Genomic DNA, 22,969 nt, shown 5'->3' with positions numbered 1-22,969 from the left:
GGATGAAACATCTGTGAGCTTGTCTAAAGTAAGCAATATATTTTCCAAGGATCAGGGTAAACTTAAAAAGCACAATAACTAGATATTGTCTCAAAATATATAGAGTAAGGCTTTTTTTTTTTTTGAATCCTATCAACAAAATTGAGATCTTTGTGAAGCTATGCAATGACATAGGATATGAAATAGTGCATTTCCCCTCTTATACAAAGAAAAATTGAAAAATATACCAGATTTTTAACTAAAATGGTTTCTCTGACAATAGAATTTCCTCAAAAACTTAGTGGGAGCTTCCACACATATGGTCATCAATCAGATTTACAACCAAAGTTCTTTTTATAGTGCAATACAAAAAACTGAGTCTTTTAAAGAAATGATGCTATATCCACTAGACAGTTTATGAGGAAAAAATGCATGCATCTCTACCTCTACTATCCACCATAAACAAAAATCAATTCCAGATGGTTTGCAGATCCAAATATGAAGGCTGAAATAATACAGATTTTAGGGGAAAATAAGGAAAGCTCGTTATGACATTGGATTATGCAGACTTTTTGAAGAGGATATTAAAATTACGAATCACAGGAGAAAATAATGGTAAATTGGACCATATTAAAATTAAGAACTGGAAGGAGAACTGACTCCGGGTGGTGAACACACAATGGGATTTATAGATGATGTAATACAGAATTGTACACCTGAAATCCATGTAATTTTACTAACAATTGTCACCCCAATAAATTAAAAAAAAAATTAAGAACTTCTTTTTATCAAAAGCTGTCATTAAGAGTGATAAAGAAAACCACCAAATGTGGCAAGACATGTATAACTGACAAAGGATGCATATTTAGATATATGAAAAACTCCTATATGTAAGCTATTAACAAAAAGACAGCTCAGGAAAAAAAGGGGGAAATAAAAATATTGAACAGACTCTTCCCAAATGATGATATTCAAATAGCCAAAAACATATAAAGGTGTATTCATCTTCATTAGTCACCAGATAAATAAATATCTGGTGATATTTATTTGATACAACATGATACCACAATACAGAATGGCTAAACTAAAAGTATGAAGTGTTGGCCAGTATATGGAGCAATTGAACCCTTACACCTAGGTGCTCTGATAGATGTAGTGAGGAAGCAGAAACTACTCTAAGCATTTTAAAATGAAGAAATTTAACTTGGAAATTAGTTACCCACCAAAAATTGTGAAAGTTCTTGTATCAGTTTTATATAACTGGGTAAAATAAAATTAAAAAAATGGCCCTCAAATTAGCAGCTTAACACAACCAACATTTATTATCCCAGTTTCTGTGAGTCAAGAATCCAGTGCAACTTGGATCCTCTGGCTTTGGGTCTTTCACAGGCTGCATCAAGGTGTCAGTCGGGATTGTGGTCATCTCAAGGCTCAACTCAGGGAGGATTTGCTTCCTAATTTGCACAACGTGGCTGTTTTTAGGCCTCCTATGATCTACTTCCAAGATCATTCAAATTAAATTTCCTTAGCTTAAAATGCCTAGGGTAGTTTTTGTTTCTTCCATAAAATATAACTTATATACAGCTTGCTGTGCCTTTTACGTATTATTTCTGCTCTCTGAAATTTCCTTTATCCCATCACCTTTGCTTATCGGACCAGCTGTTCTTTGCAACCCAAGACCAATCTAAAATGTGGCTTTCCCCAGTCTGATTTATTGTTCTGAATACATCTATCACGACACCTATCTAATTGAAAAGGCACTATCTGTTAATTATGTGGATTTCTGCCACATACTAAAATAAAATGTTTCTTGATGACCACAAGGGAGATTATTTCTTCTTCAGTTTTGTATACCAGTACCTAGCCAAAAGGAAAAACAGTAGAATGTGCTTTGTAAAGTGTGATGAATGGAGGGGAGAAATAAAGAGGGAGGAAACATAGGAGAGAGGAAGGACATAAAGAAGAGATGACTCACTCTAAAACTAGGTAGGCCTTATTCTACCAAGCGTAGCAATTACAACATGAGGCTTTTATAATTTGAGGGATAGCACCTTCTGTGGTATTTCATGAAATAGCAGAGACATTGCTGGCCAAATGTAGAAGAATGTAATACAGTGGAAGGGTCAGGGCTGGAATAAGACGCACCTAGGCTTCATCAGGGAAACACTCAGATCTGCATGTGATGAAGTAGTCTAGAAAAGCAGGATTGTCCAATAAATATTTTGGTAAGAAAAATGGCATGACATGTAACTAGTTGGCATTAGACAGATTCAGGAAAATATAGTAGGTGGCAGGCCAAGAAAGGCACTGAAAAGCACTTAACATCCAGCCAGATGGCAGGTAGTCCACACCAAGATGGTGTAGCAGCAGGTAGCAAGGGCTAAGAGGCCTGAGGCATAGGGCTAGGTTCTAGAACAGCTATGTCATTACAGGAATGGGGTAGTGCGACATTTACTTAAGGGACTCACATGTGTAGGCCAAGATAACGATTTGAATACCAGATTTAGAAAGTCAGATATGAACCTTGTTTCAAGAATGAAACACTAGTCCTCCGAGTCTATAACTCATGGTGCTTGAATTCTGTCTTCCTAAGGCTAGGCTTAGTTTGTACAGGGACTAAGGTGGAAGCCAACTGGCTTCTACTAGGTGTAGAAAAATATACAGTCTGTGAACCAAGTAGATTTTGGAAATAATGCATTATATGTGTTATATATGGTGAATAGGTGAATATTTCTGGATCTGTGTTCATTATTCAAATCAGATACTGTTAAATAAATAAATGTGACATGATAAGCATTTACTTTTAACACAGGGATAAATGTCTTATAATGATAAACTCTGAAAAAAGTTTTGAATAACATATTACTAGAAATATATTTCATGCTGATCTTTATAAATATGAGAAAATAAAAATTATACATTTTGTACAATTGTACAAAAATGTATATATCATATTCAAATTTCATATATAACTTTAACGATCTTTATATTTGTAACGTGAAACTTTATATAAACGTTATGCATTAATTTCTGGTCAAAATATGGATCTATTTCTTTAAAGCTTAAATCTTACGGAAGACATTTAAATAGGTGAATATAGAGCAATTTTAAATAATTAATTTTGGAATATTTGAATAGGTAGAACTCTAATATCAACCCTACGCTTGTAACTGTTTTTATCCTTCACCACCCTGTTGTACAGTCTTGGGAACAAGTATAACTGATTAAATCACAGCTGTTATTCTCTGAAATGGACACAGAGTTACCATTTATCTAAAATGTGATGATCCACTAAACAGTTTCCCAAAAGCACCTGAGGATATATGTAACTATATTTTTATTCAAACTTAGTAAGTGTTCCCTTAAAAGTTTAACTCAAGGTACATATAAATATATGACAAATTTCAAAATAAAGACAGAGATGCGACAGTAGAGAAACACTGAATTCACGTTGAGATGTGAAAAAGCTCTCATAAGGGGTGCTGTCCTTTATTGGAATGCAGAATAATTTTTTTCTTTCTTTGTGATTGTGACATAGGTAAAGTAGGTTTTATCTTTTATGGTTATCATCTATCCTTAAATGAGGCAACTTTCTACCATGTTTTTCACATCTTCAGTTTTATAGGCTTTGCCCCAGACTTTGTCTCTTAAAAGGCTGCCAAGAGAATGAATATCAGATATTAAAATACTAATTAAACTGAAATTACCTCAGTCATTTCATTAATCTGAAATCAACTAGAGAATGATCCAGGTTAACTTTGCAGCAGCTTTAGCTAAAGCAATGCATCTATAAACCAAACAATGGTAATATTAACCTCATAGAATCTGAGATGGAGTAACAGTTTTCATAATTTTTAAAAAATCTGATCTGAGTGTAGAGAAAGGAAAAAAAAAACAAACAAACAAAACAACCCTGAAATAACCAGATGATAAAATCCTTATTGTGCATTGAACCACCTTGTAGTTTATGGTCAATAGTGTGATTATGAAGACATCATGGTTTTGCTATGGCTGAAATCAAAACTGAGTAAAACTGGTTATTTACCTATTTCTTTAAACATATAATCTCCCCTTTTCTAAAAGAAAACATGAGTCACAAAGGAAACCTGATGGGTGATAGGTCTCTTGAGTATTGGGCTATGCTTTGTCTGCATATGCCCCTTGTGCCTTTCTAAATATTTAATAAATACTTAAAAATCTTATTTTTAACTAAGCTTTCTGTCATTATTCTCTCTTTGGAATATTATGCTACTTAGATTGTGAATCTGTAACCAGTTTGATCCACATTATCGAAAAGAAATATAGTCACTTATCTCTTTTAAGTTGGCTTGTCCAACTTAAGGGGAAGCCTAGCATATCCTTCTTGAGGCTTTCTCTTCTCTATAATAGTCTAATAAGTCTCGGAGTACACTCAGCCCAAAAGGATCAAATTTCTTTTAATAATTAGGATGTTCAGTCCACTAGTGGTGTTATTTTCATCATTGCCTATTGTGTATCTTTTCAAAACTGTCTTTTCACAGAATTGATAGTGTTGCCTTGTTCTATAGGTCCCTCCCTAGCTCTGGTGTCACTCCACATTTTAGCTACCATGGTATCACTCTTTTAGTTCATACTTATATAATTAGTACAAATACCACATGTGGATTGCTGGATTCAGAGGGCCTCGGAGCCTCAGGCTGACTTCACCCAGCACATTTTAAACACAGAATTCTCTTTCTCTCACAATGAGTATTTCTTCGAGCTACTTGGGCTCATTTCCTTCTCAGTCAGAACCATCTTAATATTTCAGAGCTTCTAATACTATTGCAACTCAAATGTGATTGGACTGGGGACTTGTGATACCTCTCCTACCAGGAGAGTCCCCGAGTCACAGAAATTTTCCCACTCTCTCCACAGAGAACCACACTGCATGTCAAGTCAAGGCATAGCTTTGGCAGCATACATAATTACACTCAGTGGAAAGAGTACCCAGCTTTATAATTTTACAGCTAGGGAACACTATTCATGAATTCTTTCCCCCATAACCTAAGAAATTCTGTTTCTAAATTACTTTGACACATAGACATTCCTATTGTTTAGACCTTTCTTAGACTTTAGTGAGAGTAGCCAGGCAGATTTTGAAAGAATGCTATTTTTAGTATTAACCATGGCAGAATAGGGTGAAAAGTGGTCTCTAAAATGCTCCTAAAGCTAGAGAGTTCTAGGAACTTCACAGGATCCTTACAAACTCAGAGCTGTCAAGTCTCAGAGAACACTCAATCCAAAGCCGGCACTGCTTCCCGGGTAAAAGTCTATGTGACTTAAGTGGGTGGAAAGTAGAGAATACTTGAGGTCTATCTGGAGACTCGTTGTTCCTCAGATGTTTAGTTTTAAAAAAAATTGGAGACAGCTTTTCTACAATATTATTCATCTTCTAAGGTGACTTTGGACCTCCTTCAGTTAACTTGGCTTTTATAGACTGAAATAGGTCATAGATCATCTCATAAATTTTTATGAAGGTCTTTAGTAGGCTGGCGTAGGTACAGAGAGGACAAAATTATCAATAATATTAATTATATATAAAGTTATATATATAAATATATATAATTACATGTGTATATAATTTCATAATTACCTCATTTTTAGTGGGTAGGGATTGGGTCTGGACACCCAGAGATTGTGGTGCCCCCTGGTGGTCATTGAATTATTACAAATCTCGTTGGTACCTACACTGAGTTTGAAAATCTAAAAATTACAAGATGAGAAACCAAGAAAGCATGTAGAAGCAATTTGCATAATTTCAGCTAGTTCTCCCTATCTGGGCTGGCGATTTATGGCAAAATAAAGTGTAAGTAATGGAAAGGACGAACCTCCCCAGGAAGAATCAAATTTGGAAAAAAAAAAAATTCTTAAGAGTATTGAACATGTGTTAAGCGATTTTAATTATAATGTGCCACATTTCTCTGCGATATTTAGTAGGTCTTTTAATATTAGTCAAATAATAAAATCTATTTGATAACAATTTTGAATATTGTAAGTGATTAGAAAATTTCAGATTGACACCTTAGCAATATTCAACTGGACTCTTATAATTTTGATATAAAGTGTGTGTTTATGTGGTAAGCTGTCTTAAATTAACTCAGTAATTGAAGTTAAAGAATTATAATTGTAATCTTCAGAACATTACCAATCTATCTGACCTCACAAAAGTGAATAAACTTTTATAAAAGCACAAAATATAATTTTGATTTATGATTTAATTTCTGACCTCTGACTTCCTATATGACCAGCGAAATCTAAGCTTAGAAAAATAAATTAAATTATTACTGTTTTTTAATGAGCTTAGCTTATGTACTTTTTTTTACATTGGACTGCAAATAAATATTTTATATACACCACATAAATCATGCCAATATAAATATGTGATTTTTCTGCACAATAGAAATATTGTTTACATTTTGACTGAAATCACAAGTTGAGAACCCAATTTTCTGTAATATCTATTAACTGAGACATAATGTTTCTGTTCTGTTTATAATCAGTTTCTTCTGCACAGTACTTTTTCTAATTCAGTTTAAATTTCCCCCCTTTCTGTGATGAACTTCCATTTTCACATTTACCAGCTGTGACTGCATTTAGACAGTAAATGCAAAAGTAGTAGGTTCAGAAACAGCCCCTTGATTTCACTGTTGTTAACTATTTAGTTTGGCACCTTAAATTTGTAACATACTAAAGTCGCAGGTTGTTCCTCTACCCTCTACAGACCCATTTACTACCATACTCCCTGCCCACCCCACCACACACACACAAAGGCTTTTATTTAAAAATTCATTGGAATTTATTTCCTGAGTCATTATAATTTACTCATAAGTAACTATATCTCCCTTAAACTCAGAGAATGTCTACCAGAGATAAACAGCAAGGTAAATGTTAGCATTAAAGAAAGTTTAAAGAAAATAACAGCTGTACTCTCATTTGGGATATGTGTCTTGAATTTGTACATTTATTTCCATATATGTATAGTTATGTGTAATTATTAGCAACTAGCTAAATAAAAATAACATGGTGCATAAAAATTGGGTATATTATCTTTGCATCTGAAAATAGGCATTGTCATCTTCCTACTATGTATTCATGATAGATGTTTCAAAAGAGGAAATATAAATGGAAATATTAAGGTTTTAGTCTCTTTTTTCTATTTATTTAAAATTAGCTAAATATATGTAGACTATCAACTGCACTGCACAATGATTTCTGCTTTGGCCCACATGTGTTAGCTGTGTACACCATTTGGTACTACTCGGGAAAATGACTTGTTCTCTAATTCATTTTGTATTTGCACATACATTTACAGTTCTTTTCTACAATTGGCTTTAGAGATAATATGCAAAAATAATAAATATGAAGTTTAAACAAAACATTTTTAAAGTGATATAAATTAACTATTAAATGTTATTGTAAAATATGAAATTTTTATAAACTGATTATTTTTTTATTTCAATGGCTTCATGGACAAATATGTTTACATGCTTTGCTGCTAGTCAAATACAGTCTAATACCAATTTATGTACTAAAATATATGCTGTATAATACCGTGTAATGAATATTCTCTTAACTAAATTATTCATTTTTATTTAAATACCATGGCTTCTTTATCAATATATCTAGATTTAAAAAAAAAAAGAGAGAGAAGGTTGGTCAACTTAAAATGAGTATCACTGTGCAACTCCGTAGGGAAAACTGTCAGCAGCCTGGCACATGTGCATTTAATGTGAAGCCTCTTGTCTCTAAAAATAAAAGTGAGGCTGCACAAACCACTGTCTGACAGAGAAAAGGGACACAATAAGGGGGCTCCTTATACCACCTACGCTCATCAGAGTGAAAGATGTGACTTCTTTGGTTTCCTGGTTTAATGGAAAGGTATTTGTATTCACATCACTGAGTATTAGTCATTCAATAGATGAAAGGAATATTTTATAGGCAACCTTGGTGTCATTCTAAGAAGTGGGGATGAGACCCTGGGGAAAGTGTTGAAATCCTGGAGAATTATTTTAACTATTAGAAGTAGTTTAATATTTGTGAGTTTGTGGTTCTGAGAGTAATAGTTTTATAGTCTATGTGTGGGGGTTTATGTTTTTGATTCTAATGTTTTAGTTTACAATTTTTACTCTTAAAGCCTCTGTTTGTGTAAACACTGCTTGATCTTCTCTGCAACAAGTGCACTCTACATTTTGTAGGTCTCTCTTCAAGATTAATCTATTAAGCAGTTTACATTCTCTTTGCATCCTTTAAAGAACATGTAGATGCTTTTAGATATAATTTCTAAAATATTTAATAAGCGTAATGGTTAGGAACAAGTAACATTTAAGAAAGAAAGAAAAAAACAACAACTACTGAACCAAAGAGAAGTTAGAGGAGAAGGAAATTTCATTTTTCTTCTTTGTAATAGCATTAGGCAAGTAAAAACTACAGGAAACAACTTACCGTAAAACAAAATTTAAAATCTGGGGATCTGACATCTCTGAGAAGTCTTTGCTAAAAATACAAGAAACAACTCAATTTACTTTGTATTTCCAGATAGAAAAGACAGGAAAAGTTTGAAGTCTTAGGCGAGATCAAACTTTGTGCCTATCATAAATAAAGGTAAATCACGAATGACAGCTTTTCTTTTAAACAGGAGACATATAGAACAAGTAGAAAATGAAGCTCATATCAAACATGTGATCAGGTTACTCTAAGTGGCCTTTGAAATTGATGATTTGGCAATTAATGCTTTAAAGTTCTTCCTCTTATTATATTACCCACCTCTTGAACTGCAAAGTGTCCAAAACTGCCTGACGGTAAACGGATTCCCTACACAATAGTCTTCGACATTTTAATTGCATGAATTCAACTGGAGATGTTGGTTACTTTTTATTCTCAGTTTCCCTTTGAGAGTTAATTATTGAATAATTATTTGAAAGTAATCGATATTTACGAGAGGTTTTACTTTATGAATTTAATGCGTGGTAGCATTCTTTAAAAGTAAGTGTAATTTATGCAGAGAATTAGGAAACGATCAAAATGAGGATGACAAACACGTAAAAAAAATGATACGGAACTTTCTGAACGTTCTCTCTTCGTGTCCTACTTCATCCAACAAACCTTTGTGAAAAGATTGGGCGGGGTAAGAGGTACACATAAAACAAAAGACTTCCTTTCTCCACTCCCTTTTCCTCTGTTTCTTTTGCCAGAGCTTGTTACAAACTCTTGGAAACACTGAACATAATACATTTAGTTACTTTTATTCTTCCAGGGACGGTGCTGGGTGGTGCCTAGAGTTGACTGCCGTTGGAGTAACAAAAAGAAACCCTGCAAGAAAGGAAAAGAACAAAGTTACCCGACCTGCGGAGGTTGTAACAAAAAAGTAACAGGAACTTTACTTAAAGGCACAGCTCATTTCATTTGTGCCGGCTGGATGCTCGGTAGCAGAGACTGCTTGCATCGCCTCTGGTTTTTACAAGATCGCGAGGAGTAACGCTATATACAGGACTGTAAATATGGAGCGTTATTCTCGTATCGATTCTGCTCCACGAAAGCTGCGGTTGCTAAAAGCAGAGTGCCCACAGCAGCACGCACCTCAGCTGCCATCCACGTCCTCCTTCTCGCAGAATCCAGCACGAGCCCGGAGCTCAGAACCTGGAGGGCATCCTGGACCCGCAACCTGACTCCGCTCGCTGCCGATTGGCCCGCGCTCCGAACCCCGCCCCCTCGGCCAGGGCGGCCGTTTCTCGGGGACCCGCCCCTCGGCCCTGGGAATCGCCACCTGGCAGGCCGGCTGCGCCTGCCACTCAGCCCGAGTGGCGGAGGCTCTCCGCTCGGAGCCCCGCCCCCACCCCCCTAATTGATATTATTGGAGTGTGGAGCAAGCGGCCGGTCTGCAGTCAGAGACTTGCAGGCAGCAAACACCGTGCGAAAGATCAGGAGGGGGGGAAAAATTTTAAAAGCTAAACGTGGAGCCGCCGGCCGGAGATCGAGAAGGGGAATCGATGAGACGAGAGCAATAAAAACATAACCCACTTCGGAGCAAACAGCGTTTAAAAAGCTACGACTCAACTGAAACCTAAAATAAAACCTGCTCATGCACCATGATTTTTCAAACTCGGCACCCTTCATGGATTATTGTATGCTACATCTGGTTGCTTCGCTTCGCACACACCGGGGAGGCTCAGGCTGCAAAAGAAGGTAAGGTGATGGAAAAGCAAAGTTTGTTCTGACTTATTTATTTAGCTATCTACCTGCGTGAGCCGGCTTGTCCGCGGAGCTGCCGGCCGCGCCTCCGGCGCGGGACGACCCTCCCGCCGGATCCCCACCCCCTCACCGCTCCGGCTGCTCCTGGCCGGCCCGGGGGGCGGCAAGCGGGGCTGCTCACAGCCGCCTGCAGCCTGGTGCCTGGGGCCGTTGGCCCGACGGGAGCGGGATTTCTGGCTCCAGTAGTCTGGAAGGCGTGAGCAGCAACGGAGGGCGGTGGGGGTGGGGGACAGCCGGCGAGCTCATTCTCTGGGACCCGGGGCGGGTCAGATCTCTTCCTTTAGCCTTCTCCTCTTCCTCCTCTCGGTGTTCGCCTCCGGTGGGATGAACTGCGGCTGGAGTTGGTCCGATAATAGGGGGTGCTGCCTCTAGTGTCCCGGCCAGCCCGCCGGCGAGCGGCTGAAGTCCGGAGCCTTCCCAGAGGGGCCGTGACTTGTGTTAGCTCCGAACGCTCGGGTTACTAATGAAGTGCTCACTGCATCTGAGGACGAGGCGCGGGCCTGCGGTTGGCGCTCGGTCGCCAGCGCGTAACAATAACGCCGGGGAGGTGAAGCCGACCGGGGGCGCGCGCCCCGCGGCCGGGGACGTCTCCATTCAGCGCTCGTTGCGCCCAGGTCCCGGCGGCCGGGGGACAGTACGAGCCCTGAGGGCTCGGCGGGGCTGGATGGGCAGGGGGCGGGCTGAGGCTGTGCAACTGATAATGTGATTCCTCCGGGGCGACTGGAAGTCCCCACACATCTGCCCCACAGTCCGGCAGTTCAGTCCTCGTGGTCAAACCTTGCGAAGGACCTGTACCCTAACTAGCGCTGGATGAAGAGAGCAGGTTTCATTTGGGCAGCCAGATACGCTTGTATATGGTTGTTGTTGTTGTTTTTGTTGTTATTATCATTATTATTATTTTCTTCTTCGAATCACAGACGAAGGTAAAATACCTTTCAGTGCCTGTAGTTGGAGCTGGGGAAAAATAAATCCTGTCAATGGAAATGTCTTGCTCTGAGCAATGTCACAGCCTAACCCTATCGCCACCCCACCCCCTGTCTTCCAGGCTGTAAGTCTAAGGTTGATTTTCCTATATTTTAATAACATTTTAAAGCAGACTACTATTTATTACTTCTTCCTTAAGTGTGGAAGATGGAGGAATCTGGTATTAGATTTAGGTCATGGTGGTGATGGGGCGGGGGGACTAAATATCGGTCCTTGCTTCATCGATCCCTCAAAATTTAGTGCTTTAGTGCTGCTTTCCCTATTCTCTTCGTGCACCCCTCTTCGTCCACTCAACGCCCCCGACCCAACGCCAGGTCCTACTTCTTGATCCAGCCTGACCTTCTGACCCCTTTCGCGTCTGCAACCTGGGTTGATGCTGAACCCATTCAGAGAAATTTTCAGAGAAAACCGTGACTCTGAGCTGTCACGCGTTTGCAGCTGAACCGACGTCTGCTAGAGACACACACCCAAACACACCAAAACCCACATTTCTACTCGCATGATATTAGCGATTAGGAAGGTACATTCAGTCCTGGAACCTTGTGCCGATTACTCCGAAATAGCGGGACCTGAGGGAAAGTTTGCACCGCCACGGCTAAGCAGGGCGATGGAGCTGGGGCATTCCAGGGAGCGAGTTTGAGCTATAAATAACTGCATCACTAGGGGGAGAGGTTCCCGCAGCCGGAGTGGCTCGCTCCCTTGGTTTTCTCTTATGGGATCAAGATACGTGGCGAAGGTCCTGATTCTCGGAGGCTGAATTCTTTAAACGCAGAAGTGAGATGTTTAAAAGGTGGGCGGGGTGGCGAAGGCTCCCGGCTTCTCGATGACAACGCTCCCCACGCGCAGCGGCGATCCGGCGCTGCGGTTCTGGGAGCGAGCAAGCCCCGAAGCGGCGCCGGGGCACCCAGCAGCGGGCGCTGGGAACCGCCTCGAGCAGGTGCCCAGCCTCAGGGTGGATGGGGTGGCTGGACAAAATGAGGGACACTCCCCATTCCTCCACTCTCCCCACACACTTTCTCCTGGGGCGGTCAGTGCCCGCTACTGCGAGCGCGTGTCTAAGTCGTAGTCTGACGCTTGGAGGCGAAGTGCAGCTGCTGTATTTCCTCTCCGTAAGAGGTGCCGCCGCCGCCGCTCCGTCCTAGGAGTCGCTTCCCGAAAGCCTCTCTCCTCCTCCCGGCTCCTTCTGGAGCGAGAGCGCCACGGGCTCCCTGGAGTGACCAGGTCTGGCGGAGGCATAATGGATGCTCCGCGCCGCGGCCGCGCCAGTCTGGCACCCCCCCGCCCCGCCCCGCGGCGGCCCCGCCCCGCTGCTGCCCGCGCTGCCCTTGCCTGGCTCCGCCAGGGCGCGCCCAGCATCTCGCCCCTTCGCCCTCATCCTCTGCAGGCCCGTGCGGCAGGGCGCGGAGTCCCTGGGCCCCCGCCTTGGGCAGCCCTGGTCGGTCGGTCTCCGGGTTACAACTCCGCCGGGTGCTTTGAGCGGGAAGGCACAGGCATGCACTAGCGGGTGTATCCAGAGAGCAGACGGCGGGGAGGGAGACGCGCTGATCTCTTTAGAACTGCTTCTGATTTAACGCTCGGGCTGATTTCTGTTTTATTTTTATTTGTTAATTTGTTTCTCTTTTAACTTGTTTTCCATCATTGCCTCTCCGTGGTCCCTCCGGGGCTGTTTTGAGGAGTAACAACGGCAATAAACAATCGGCAATGCTTATTTCACTCTCAAAAATGACCTAAAAAGATCACCTGGGTTTAAAATTCCATTGTGTCACGTCAGTACAGAAGAAAATAATAATAATAATAATAATAATAATAATAATAATAATAATAATAAATCATCTCAAAAGGGGAGTACCTGGAACTCTGGTAGTTTGTTTCCTTGTACTTTCCGTCTCTTGTTGAGGACAAAAACAAAATAAGCTTCATCAATTACTTCATATAAACTCACTAGCCCAAGGATTTATTGATGTTTCAAGTGCGAAATACAACTGGTATTTTAAAAGTGTGGGTTCTTTCATTCCCCTTAGTTGAAAGGGAGTCAAGTGTTTGTGACCAAGGTTTATGTTGTCATGGTCTCTCCAGGAGTCCTAAGTGCAAAACATTTCTGAAAAAAAGTGTCTCTGTATCTATCTGTATCTATTTTCAGTTACAGGGAATAACCTTGACTAGTGTGAAGGAGTCGAGCACAATCATTGTGTTCTTTTGTTTTCTAAGTATAACACATTTTCATTACCTTTAAAATACACTGTTTTTCCTCTAGGAATTATTTAAAAGTTCATATAAGCATTTATTTTATTTAAGTCCAGATTTTAACATTTTGCTGAGGTTGATGTTAACCATATTTACATGAAAATAAATTCATTATTATTTCTGGACAAATTGATATATTTGTTAAAATGCTGTAGAGTAAAAAATATTTTTGAAGGTTGAAAACTCAGGTAACTCAAACCAATTTGAGCAAAGAGTGAATGCTTTATGAAGTTAATTACTTGTCTTAAAAAGCAATAAAATATATCAAATTGGAAGTATGATGTATATTAATGTATGGCATTTGAATGCATTGTTTGAATATAATCAGGAGCATTCACTACATTTATATAAATTTAAATTAGTTCTACTATGCTTTTTGATAGCATAAAGTGGAATACAACGGGTTTTAAAAGTCAAGTCCGAAAAAATAGTCAAACCAGAGTTTTAATATGTCATTTTGAGAATTAGCTAATGCTTTGAAACCTTTGGAAATTAAAAAAAAAATAGAAATATTAAAAACACATGTTTGACTAACTCAGAAATATATCTCGTAAATAATAGTCATTTTTTTCTCATGATAACGTTGCTTAATACAGTTTTTAATCATATTCATTTTTGCTTCAAAGAAGACACTGTGTGTGAAAAGTTTTAAAAAAAAAACAATTTTCGAAAGGTACTAGGAAATACTTTTGGCAGAATATTACAAATTAATGACTGGCTTAAGAGTAATATGGAATTACACTTACTACATTCATGTTACCATATTTGACAAAATTTGGAAGGCTCAGTGGTTTACAAAATTCTTTAAAATATACAATTACTATAGAATCGATATATCACATAGCAATTTTTACCCTTACTTTTATGCTACTTTTGAGTGTTTAAATTTATTTTAATATTTTAATTAAAAAATGCCAAATATAATGTGGTATTTTCACATCTTTTCTCCCTAACAAACTAGAATAATATACTTGAATCTGGTGGGCATTCATTTCACCATTCATTTCTATGGATAACTATATATCTTAAGTCATAAAGTGCTAACTATATAAAATTAGATTCACTTTAATAACTTTTACAAATATGTTTAAATTTATCATATAACGTTTGGAAATAAAATTTTCTCTTTCAGTACTACTGCTGGATTCTAAAGCACAACAAACAGAGTTGGAATGGATTTCCTCTCCACCAAATGGGGTAAGTGTTTCTCCTTATAAAATATCACCTTTTATTTTTTAAAGTAAGGAACAAAATCTTTTCCCTCTCACCACAGTGGGATTATTCACATTCTTTAAACAGCTTTAATTCCACATATCTTATTCAATATTTTGTTGTGTTCATGATGGGACATTGAATTGTTTGAGTAGAGAAAGAGGTATACTTAGTTAGTACTTGGGGAAATGGATTAAAAAAAATCTCTATAACCATAATCTTTTGAGTTCTTATTGTAAGTGGAGTCATAACTCAGGTTCCAGGCTATAAATGCTAACTAATTACAGGGAACAGTCCTTTCTCAAACTCACTTAAACCTCTTTAGTTGCTCTATACTTCTTCAGTATAATCACCAGGTAGGTTGTGTGTAGTTCTTTAAAACAGCATGTAATCTTTTTTTTCCCTCTTTTAAAAACAGTTTTCTGTATCATTCAAAATATACTTTATAAAAGCTAACTAAAAATGTAATATGCTCAATATCTTAGTATACAATTTGGTATAAAATACTTGGATTCTCCAAATTTACATCATGTGCTGTCTATCTGCTTTTATTAATCAGAAGTGATGACAGAAAATGCACATATTACAGTAAAAATCTGCTACAGTAAGTATGCATGAGAGCAGTCAAATAAAAATCTATGAAAATATAAGTACTCCTCCCCAATTCTTACTATTATGTTTTATATATCAGGAAAGATATATCACTGACTTAAATTTAGTTCAATGTCTTTAGGTCTTTTAATTGTGAGAGAGGCACATACTTCATCCCTTATTAAGGAAGAGGGGCTCCGAGAAAGGAAAATGTATCCATCGTTACTTGACTTAATCTTTGGCATAGTAAGAAGTCTGGAATCAAAGACCATGAAGTATAAGTGAGGATATAAAAAGCATAACAAATTTTGCAAAGAGAAGAGGGAAAGTCCAAAAGGGATTTTTGAGTATGAGAACATTACAAAATCAATTATGTCATGAACTGGCAGTCAGTTTAAGAATGCAAAATGTGAACGATGGAAATCTGTTTAAAATATTGAGGTTTTCCATTCCATTAATATTTGGGAGATTACTTAAGATCATATTGTAGTTATCTGTGTCTGCCAGAATAAATTATGAAAAAATGACAAATATTTTATAGCTTAAATATAAAAAGTACATTAAATTTGCGGTAGTCATGTCATACTCTTTTTGCAAGTGGAGTAATTTCCATGAATAAAATAATATACATTTTAAGAAAACATTCACAATAAAAAAAATGAAACCTTTCTTGCCAATGACAGATGTAGCCTATTTTCTACCATCCATAAATTAAAACAAATAGAGATAGAAGATGGTTTTTATCTCTAAGAATTAAACTGATATATGATTGTAACATTTCATCGATATAATCTATAAAATGATAAATTATGACTGTCTATGTTATCTTGGACTCAGATGGGAATTTTATCAGTCTAAGGTATCTGAGTAAAGAGTTAACCATATATATATGATATATGTATATACACACATATATATGAATCATATGTAAATTATGATTGTATGTATATAAATTAGATAATTAGATAAAGTAGAAAATGATTGACAGTATTTTCAATATATGAAGTGGATTGACTTACATGTGATTACAGATCTAATTGGAAATAAATTATTGCAATACAAATTTCTAGAAAATAATTTTATAAGCACTCCATAAAAGCACAGTATCTGATTTAAGACTTCTTTTCCAATGGTGTCACTTGTGGAAATGATTGCAGTCTCTCAAAAGTGAAATAATAAAACAAGAGTTGCGTTAAATGTATTTACGTTGTTTCACTATTTCTTACCTATACATAGTTGTCCTGAAATTTTCTCCTCAGGAATAAATTTTTAAATTAAAATTAAAATTAACTGGATTTCATAGGTTAGTAAAATTGATTTTTCATACGTATAACAAAGTAATATAATAGTTCTTAATGGTAGAAAAAAGGAATTCTTGAAATATATACCTTTACAACAATTAGCCTTAGTTTCTTCAAACTGGGAAATTACTAAAAAGAGCCTATTTATCTTTAGAGCTTTTGATTTTTTTAGTAGATGCCATTACCAGTTTTACTTCTTTTACTAATTTCAATGTAAGTACGAGAGTAAAATCTACCTGTCTAAATGGAGGAATTTGAGTATGGCTAAGTGCCATTCAAATATGTTATAAGTAGCTAACTGAAACGAAGGGAAGATATACACACCATTCATCACAAACTCAAGTTGTGTTGAGTAAAAGCTGCACATGTTAATGGGTTCTTTGCTGTAGTTTAGGACTTTTGATGATATGTAGAAGAAAATTGTAGCAATAATACAACATTACACAAGAAACTTCTGAATTATAGTACCCATATATTGCTAATTTGTCAGTCTTGTTAGTTTTCCAAGAAACAGTTTTAAAAGTAGATATGTTTTATAAAGTATGTAGATAAATTGATTCTATCAAGTTTTACAAATAAAACTCATTAGCACATGCTTATTGGTTTACTTTCCCATCTGCCTTTCTTGAAATAGTAGTTTAAATATTGCATGGTAAGTGACTTTGGACTTTAATGCTAATACATGTTTGTATTTGGTATTTCATATTGGGGAAATGAATGAAAGTAAATAACAATTTCACTATTAAGGCAGTATAAATATAAAGGGCGGAATTTTGTGATAATGGAAAGAAAGGATTTAAACAACTATTATTTTAGGCTTTTAGTGCTATTTTTGGTTAAATGACTTTAATTGCTAATGAGTGATATAGGTGATATTACACATGATTTAATAATCTTTAAATTGTTGCCAAATTTATTTTCCTTTTTTTGTGAAAATGTATGCGTTTGATATTGCATATATTCTATCAACATATGAATAGGAATTTTTAAACATCTGGTATTTTTTTTCTGTCAGAAAGCTTATTATTTTAATTTGATCCAGGATTCTGATTTGCCATGCACATTTGATTGTCTGTTGAAAGCAATTTATTTACAAAGATGAGTCATGCTTTTATACAACTACTTTTTTACAGTTATGTGGATTTATGTACAATATTATTGATAACTGCAATAAATAGCTCTGTAAAGTGTTACTCTCTTATGTCTCATTTGGGAAGATTGTAAAAGAGTTCACATCAACATATTGTGGAGTGCTTTTACATTTCAGAATATTCTCAGCGTTTTCATCCCTGTGATTTTTAGGTACTGTTTAAGTTTAAATGTAACTTTTACAGGTAAAATGTCAACTGAGTTATTAAAACTTCTGCCACGTATCCACATGTATATGCATTAAATGGTAATACAAGTAATTGTGTTGTGCACTTTTGTCTATAAATATTATAATCTCAATGGAGATCATAGATGTAAGCAAACATGTAAAGAGAAACACTAATACACTAGCAAACAGAAATTAAACAAAATAAAATATTTATTGTATGTACAAACAATGCAAGTGATCTAAACGATGTTCTGCCACAAGGATGAAACTGCAGTAAGAATCCTGTATTCTCAGATTGCAGTGTTTGCCAGGGTCAGAATCCACCTCTTTCAAAGACATGCATTTGTGCTATACTAAAGTTTCCTCATGCACTTTCTAAATCAAAATGTTATTTTTTGCTGAATGACTGATGACCTTTATTTAATTTTATAGTGGGAAGAAATTAGTGGTTTGGATGAGAACTACACCCCGATACGAACATACCAGGTGTGCCAGGTCATGGAGCCCAACCAAAACAACTGGCTGCGGACTAACTGGATTTCGAAAGGCAATGCACAAAGGATTTTTGTAGAATTGAAATTCACCCTGAGGGATTGTAACAGTCTTCCTGGAGTACTGGGAACTTGCAAGGAAACCTTTAATTTGTACTATTATGAAACAGACTACGACACTGGCAGGAATATAAGAGAAAACCTCTATGTAAAAATAGACACGATTGCCGCAGATGAAAGTTTTACCCAAGGTGACCTTGGTGAAAGAAAGATGAAGCTTAACACTGAGGTGAGAGAGATTGGACCTTTGTCCAAAAAGGGATTCTATCTTGCCTTTCAGGATGTAGGGGCTTGCATAGCTTTGGTTTCTGTGAAAGTGTACTACAAGAAGTGCTGGTCCATTATTGAGAACTTAGCTATCTTTCCAGATACAGTGACTGGTTCAGAATTTTCCTCTTTAGTTGAGGTTCGAGGGACATGTGTCAGCAGTGCAGAGGAAGAGGCGGAAAACTCCCCCAGGATGCATTGCAGTGCAGAAGGAGAATGGTTAGTGCCCATTGGAAAATGTATCTGCAAAGCAGGCTACCAGCAAAAAGGGGACACTTGTGAACGTAAGTAATACACTCTGTTAAAGTTCTACTTTGTTTTTTTTTCTATTTCAGTATCAGAGTTTTAAAGTCATAATAATTATTTGAACATGTGAGTATTATGCTCTATACCTGCAATCCAATTCAGTAGATCCCAAGCAGAGTCACTCTTGAACTTATCCATGATTCCCCACTGTGATATCTGCACTAAGGGTATGTAGTAAGTATTGGTGATAATGGTATGTGTTACTAAAATTTAATTTACCCTGTGCTTGACATAGAAGTCAACAGTTGCACTAGAGCTGTGAGATTTGTAAGAGGAGAGTGAAGTGACATTAATCAGGATTCATTGATATCTGATTCATTCTGTTTTAAAATCCATATCATCTAGACTTCTGAACTGCAGAAAAAAGGAGGTTAAGGGGGCTGCTTACAAGAGTTCTACTGATAGACGGGGCACATACAAATACATTTACAAACTTTTAGAAATATTTTTTAGAAATACTAATATTTTGATACAAAATCATCACATTTCACTTGATGAATCTCTGAGCTTACTTCTGTAAAAGCCATATTTCTTCTCTGGACTAACTATAATAAAATGAATGCTTTTCTGATAAGTCATTTATAGTAAACCACATTTTTGTGGAAATGGGCCAAAGTAAAGTTTTCGTTATTTAGTAATACATCAATTGGGCATTTTCTATGAGTTTTAAAACAATAATGGCCTATGAATTAGTGAACCTTCTGTTTTGTAAAACTGGATTTTTATTACATAACATTATGTGGTCATAATAATTGGCCAGTAATTTTTTTTTTATTTTTTTATTTAAAGCCATGTCACATGGACCTTCACACTTAATAGTTATTTATCTGTTTGTGGATATGCTGAGGAATATCTTGTAATAATAGTACATTACTTATGTCTCTTTTAACATAACTTATAAAACAATACATTCTAAAAAATAACTCATATATTTTACTCCTGGCCAGCAGCATCATTTTAATATTTGCAAATACTAGTTAATTTAGAGGGGACTAACAATAATTATTTTAACTAAATTTGGGAGGGTAACTTACTATGTTCAGATACTCTTCTGTGTGCTTTACATATAGTAGTTCTTTTATCAAGGTAGATATCATTATGATCTCTATTTTACAGAATAAAATTTGGGACTACCAAGGATAAATTGCTTGCTTGCACTTACTTCAGTAAGTAATATTTGTCTTAGCTTAGATTCAATCTCAGAACATTCTGATTCCAGAGCTTGGGCTTTTAACAATATTGCTCTAGTTTCTATCACAAAGCAAGGAGAATCGTAGCACATATTGTTTCATTGCTGAATTTAAATGTCTTGCTAATATTAGTTTGCTATATAAATCACATTACTTCTCACATAAAATTTTCATTCTACTAGAATATTTAAGGAAATAATAATTTAAAAAAATATTTATATCTGCACTATCCAATTCAGTGGCCAGTGGCTCTTTAGGTTCTGAGAAGTAACTATTCAAAATTGAGATGTGCTGCAAGTATAAATCATACTCTGGATCTGAAAGACTTAATACAAAAAATAGAATGTAACATACTCGTACATCATTAATATTCTTTTAGATAAATTGGGTTGAATAAAATATGAAAAATAATTTCAACTGTTTCTTTTCACTTGATTAATGTGGCTCCTAGAAATTTAAAAATTGCATATGTGGCTCACATTCTATTTCTACTGGACATACTGTTCAGACGGAGTAACTGAGCACATATATTTTTCTGTCCTGGTCGAAGAGTTAAATGCTTCATGTGGAAGGTCGCTAGCATATAAAATATCTATGACCTAGCACTCAATTCCCATTCTTGCTGTAGCTGACACTGTGAAGGGAGCTCTGTGCAAAGTAAATGGAGATGTTGTAGGTAGGTTCAGGGTCCACAGGCCAGGTTAGCAGCCTTCTTTGACACCCTCTGAAGGAGTCATACTTGTCTACCTACTGTCCTCCTCCCCTTTCTGTCACTGGCAGTGTTTCTCACTGAGTCGAAAATCCTGCAGTTCCCATATATGTGGAAATCAAAAACTGAAGATGTACCACTACTAGTAGTAGGCAGAATGCTATTCCACTGGGTGAGTGTAGATATATTCTTAGTGAGCTAATCAGTTTAATGAAAGACAGTGTTCTTATTGACTAGAGTTTACCAGCAGTTATTTGAAAATGATGGTGAATTTTAAAAATGACAGTGGATTTAACAATAGCTGTTTTAAGAAGAACTTAAGAACGTACTATTTAGTTCTTTACATTACATTTTAGCTACAAAAGCAGTTGGTTTTAGTCACATGAAGATTTTGGTCGATGTGAAAATGGAATGTAAAACTAGCACAATTAAAAATAGGAAATATAAGAAATAAAGCAGGAATACACGTAAAAGTGCACAATTAAATTTGTCTTAGAAAAGACTAGAAAATAACATTAAAGGTCTTGCTCTTTTAGTGTTTAAAGATTGTAAAGAAAATTATAGTATTTTTTGTTTCATTTTGTGTAATTTAACGCATATGATTTCTACATTTAATTGTTAAGGAAAACTAACGGGAGCTGTTTAAGTTCTGTATTCCTAAGTACAGAAGTTAGTAAGAAAAGCAGTCGTTAACTGTGGTAAAGACATATATTTGCCGTGAAGAAAAGACTTCCAAATGAACAAAATCACCTCATTAAATGTGGTACTATTAAAATTATTCACATTCATTTATTTTGGTTTCAAGAATTGGAACCACATTTGAATACCAAAATTGTTGTCACCTGCAAAATACACTAAGGTACTTAAAAATAAGGTAAAATTACTTCACTGTCATCGACATTAATTATGTGTTGGAATATGTGGAATTCGATAGTAATAATACGAGTTCATTAAAAAAATATGATTAAAGGAGTTAAGATGCCTCCTTATCGTTCAACTGAAAGAATATGTGTGCATTTTTGTAAGTAAATTGTGTAATGCATCACTTTCTTAATTTTTAACCTTTGTGATGTTTACAAAAGAATTAAATACTTTATACTTGACTATGGCACTATGCTCATTTGCAAAAACATTCCCTCCTTGGCATAATACTCACACATATCTGTGAGAGTACTTGCCCCTGGAATGAATCCAGGACTGCCTTTATAGTATTTCTCCCATTTCCTTTCAGTGATTCTGTTCAGAGTTTGAAAACAAATTCCAGTCCCATATTGAGGAAAACTAAAGTGTTTGGGTGGGGAGGCTAGTTGAGCCCCTAGGCAAATGAGGGTGGTGAACCACTTAAGGTCAAGTTTATCTGGGCACTTTCTAGGGTGGCTGCCCATTGTGATATTTTTAGAGTATAATTTGAAATATGAACAACTATGAAAACTGATCACAGTTTTCATTAGTTGATATAAGAGCTTTTCTTCCTTTGTGACTTTGAAAAAAATAACTCAAATTTGAAAACCAAGTATTTCTCAAGTATACTAATGTATGGAGAATTTCTGATTCTTAGTATAGTGCTGTTATGAAAACTCTCTTTTTTGTCTTTTAAAAATATGTAATTCTAGTTAGTTAACATGCTTTTATTGTCAAAAAGTCCTTTTTTAAAAACCTACCATGTAAGTTATGTCACAACTTTTATGCAAACTAGCCCATAGAATTTCTTAGATAAAAGAGCAGTCGTTTAAAAAATTGAGAGCAGATTATATTTTACATGTGTGAATGTTTTCGGAAGACTAATAAAATTGTATTCTGAAATATATTTTGAAATTTTTGTACAATTTGATTCAATTTAAAAAGAATATTATTTGTCAAAGTGTGGAGTTTGGTATTATAACTTGGATTTGAATAGGTAATTTGCAGTTTATACTGAACAACCATATTCATTTTCTCATTTAATCCTTACCACACCACTGAGAGGTGGAAAGTATTATTTTTTTCTCTTTCAACATCGGAATAAACTGAAGCTCAAGGGTATTAATAAGGAACAGAATTGGATGAGA

At 36.3% G+C, this 22,969-nt stretch overlaps 1 protein-coding gene across 5 annotated transcripts in view; it reads left to right on the top strand.

Moving 5' to 3' along the window:
* The first annotated feature begins 9,871 nt into the window (after positions 1-9,871).
* EPHA7 (EPH receptor A7) overlaps positions 9,872-22,969 on the top strand; it is a 163,052-nt gene continuing 149,954 nt past the window's right edge. For 4 of the 5 annotated variants that reach the window (XM_033102758.1, XM_033102757.1, XM_033102755.1 and 1 more), the window contains exons 1-3: positions 9,872-10,182; positions 14,609-14,673; positions 18,331-19,000. In XM_033102758.1, the coding sequence (XP_032958649.1) occupies positions 10,086-10,182; positions 14,609-14,673; positions 18,331-19,000 (832 nt within the window). In that variant the 5' untranslated portion in view covers positions 9,872-10,085. The remainder of the gene's footprint in view (positions 10,183-14,608; positions 14,674-18,330; positions 19,001-22,969) is intronic. The other variant, XM_033102756.1, reaches the window with a different exon arrangement.

This window comes from Rhinolophus ferrumequinum, chromosome 3 (genome assembly GCF_004115265.2).
Source record: "Rhinolophus ferrumequinum isolate MPI-CBG mRhiFer1 chromosome 3, mRhiFer1_v1.p, whole genome shotgun sequence".
Classification (NCBI taxonomy): domain Eukaryota; kingdom Metazoa; phylum Chordata; class Mammalia; order Chiroptera; family Rhinolophidae; genus Rhinolophus; species Rhinolophus ferrumequinum.
This window is presented reverse-complemented; position numbering and strand designations above follow the sequence as displayed.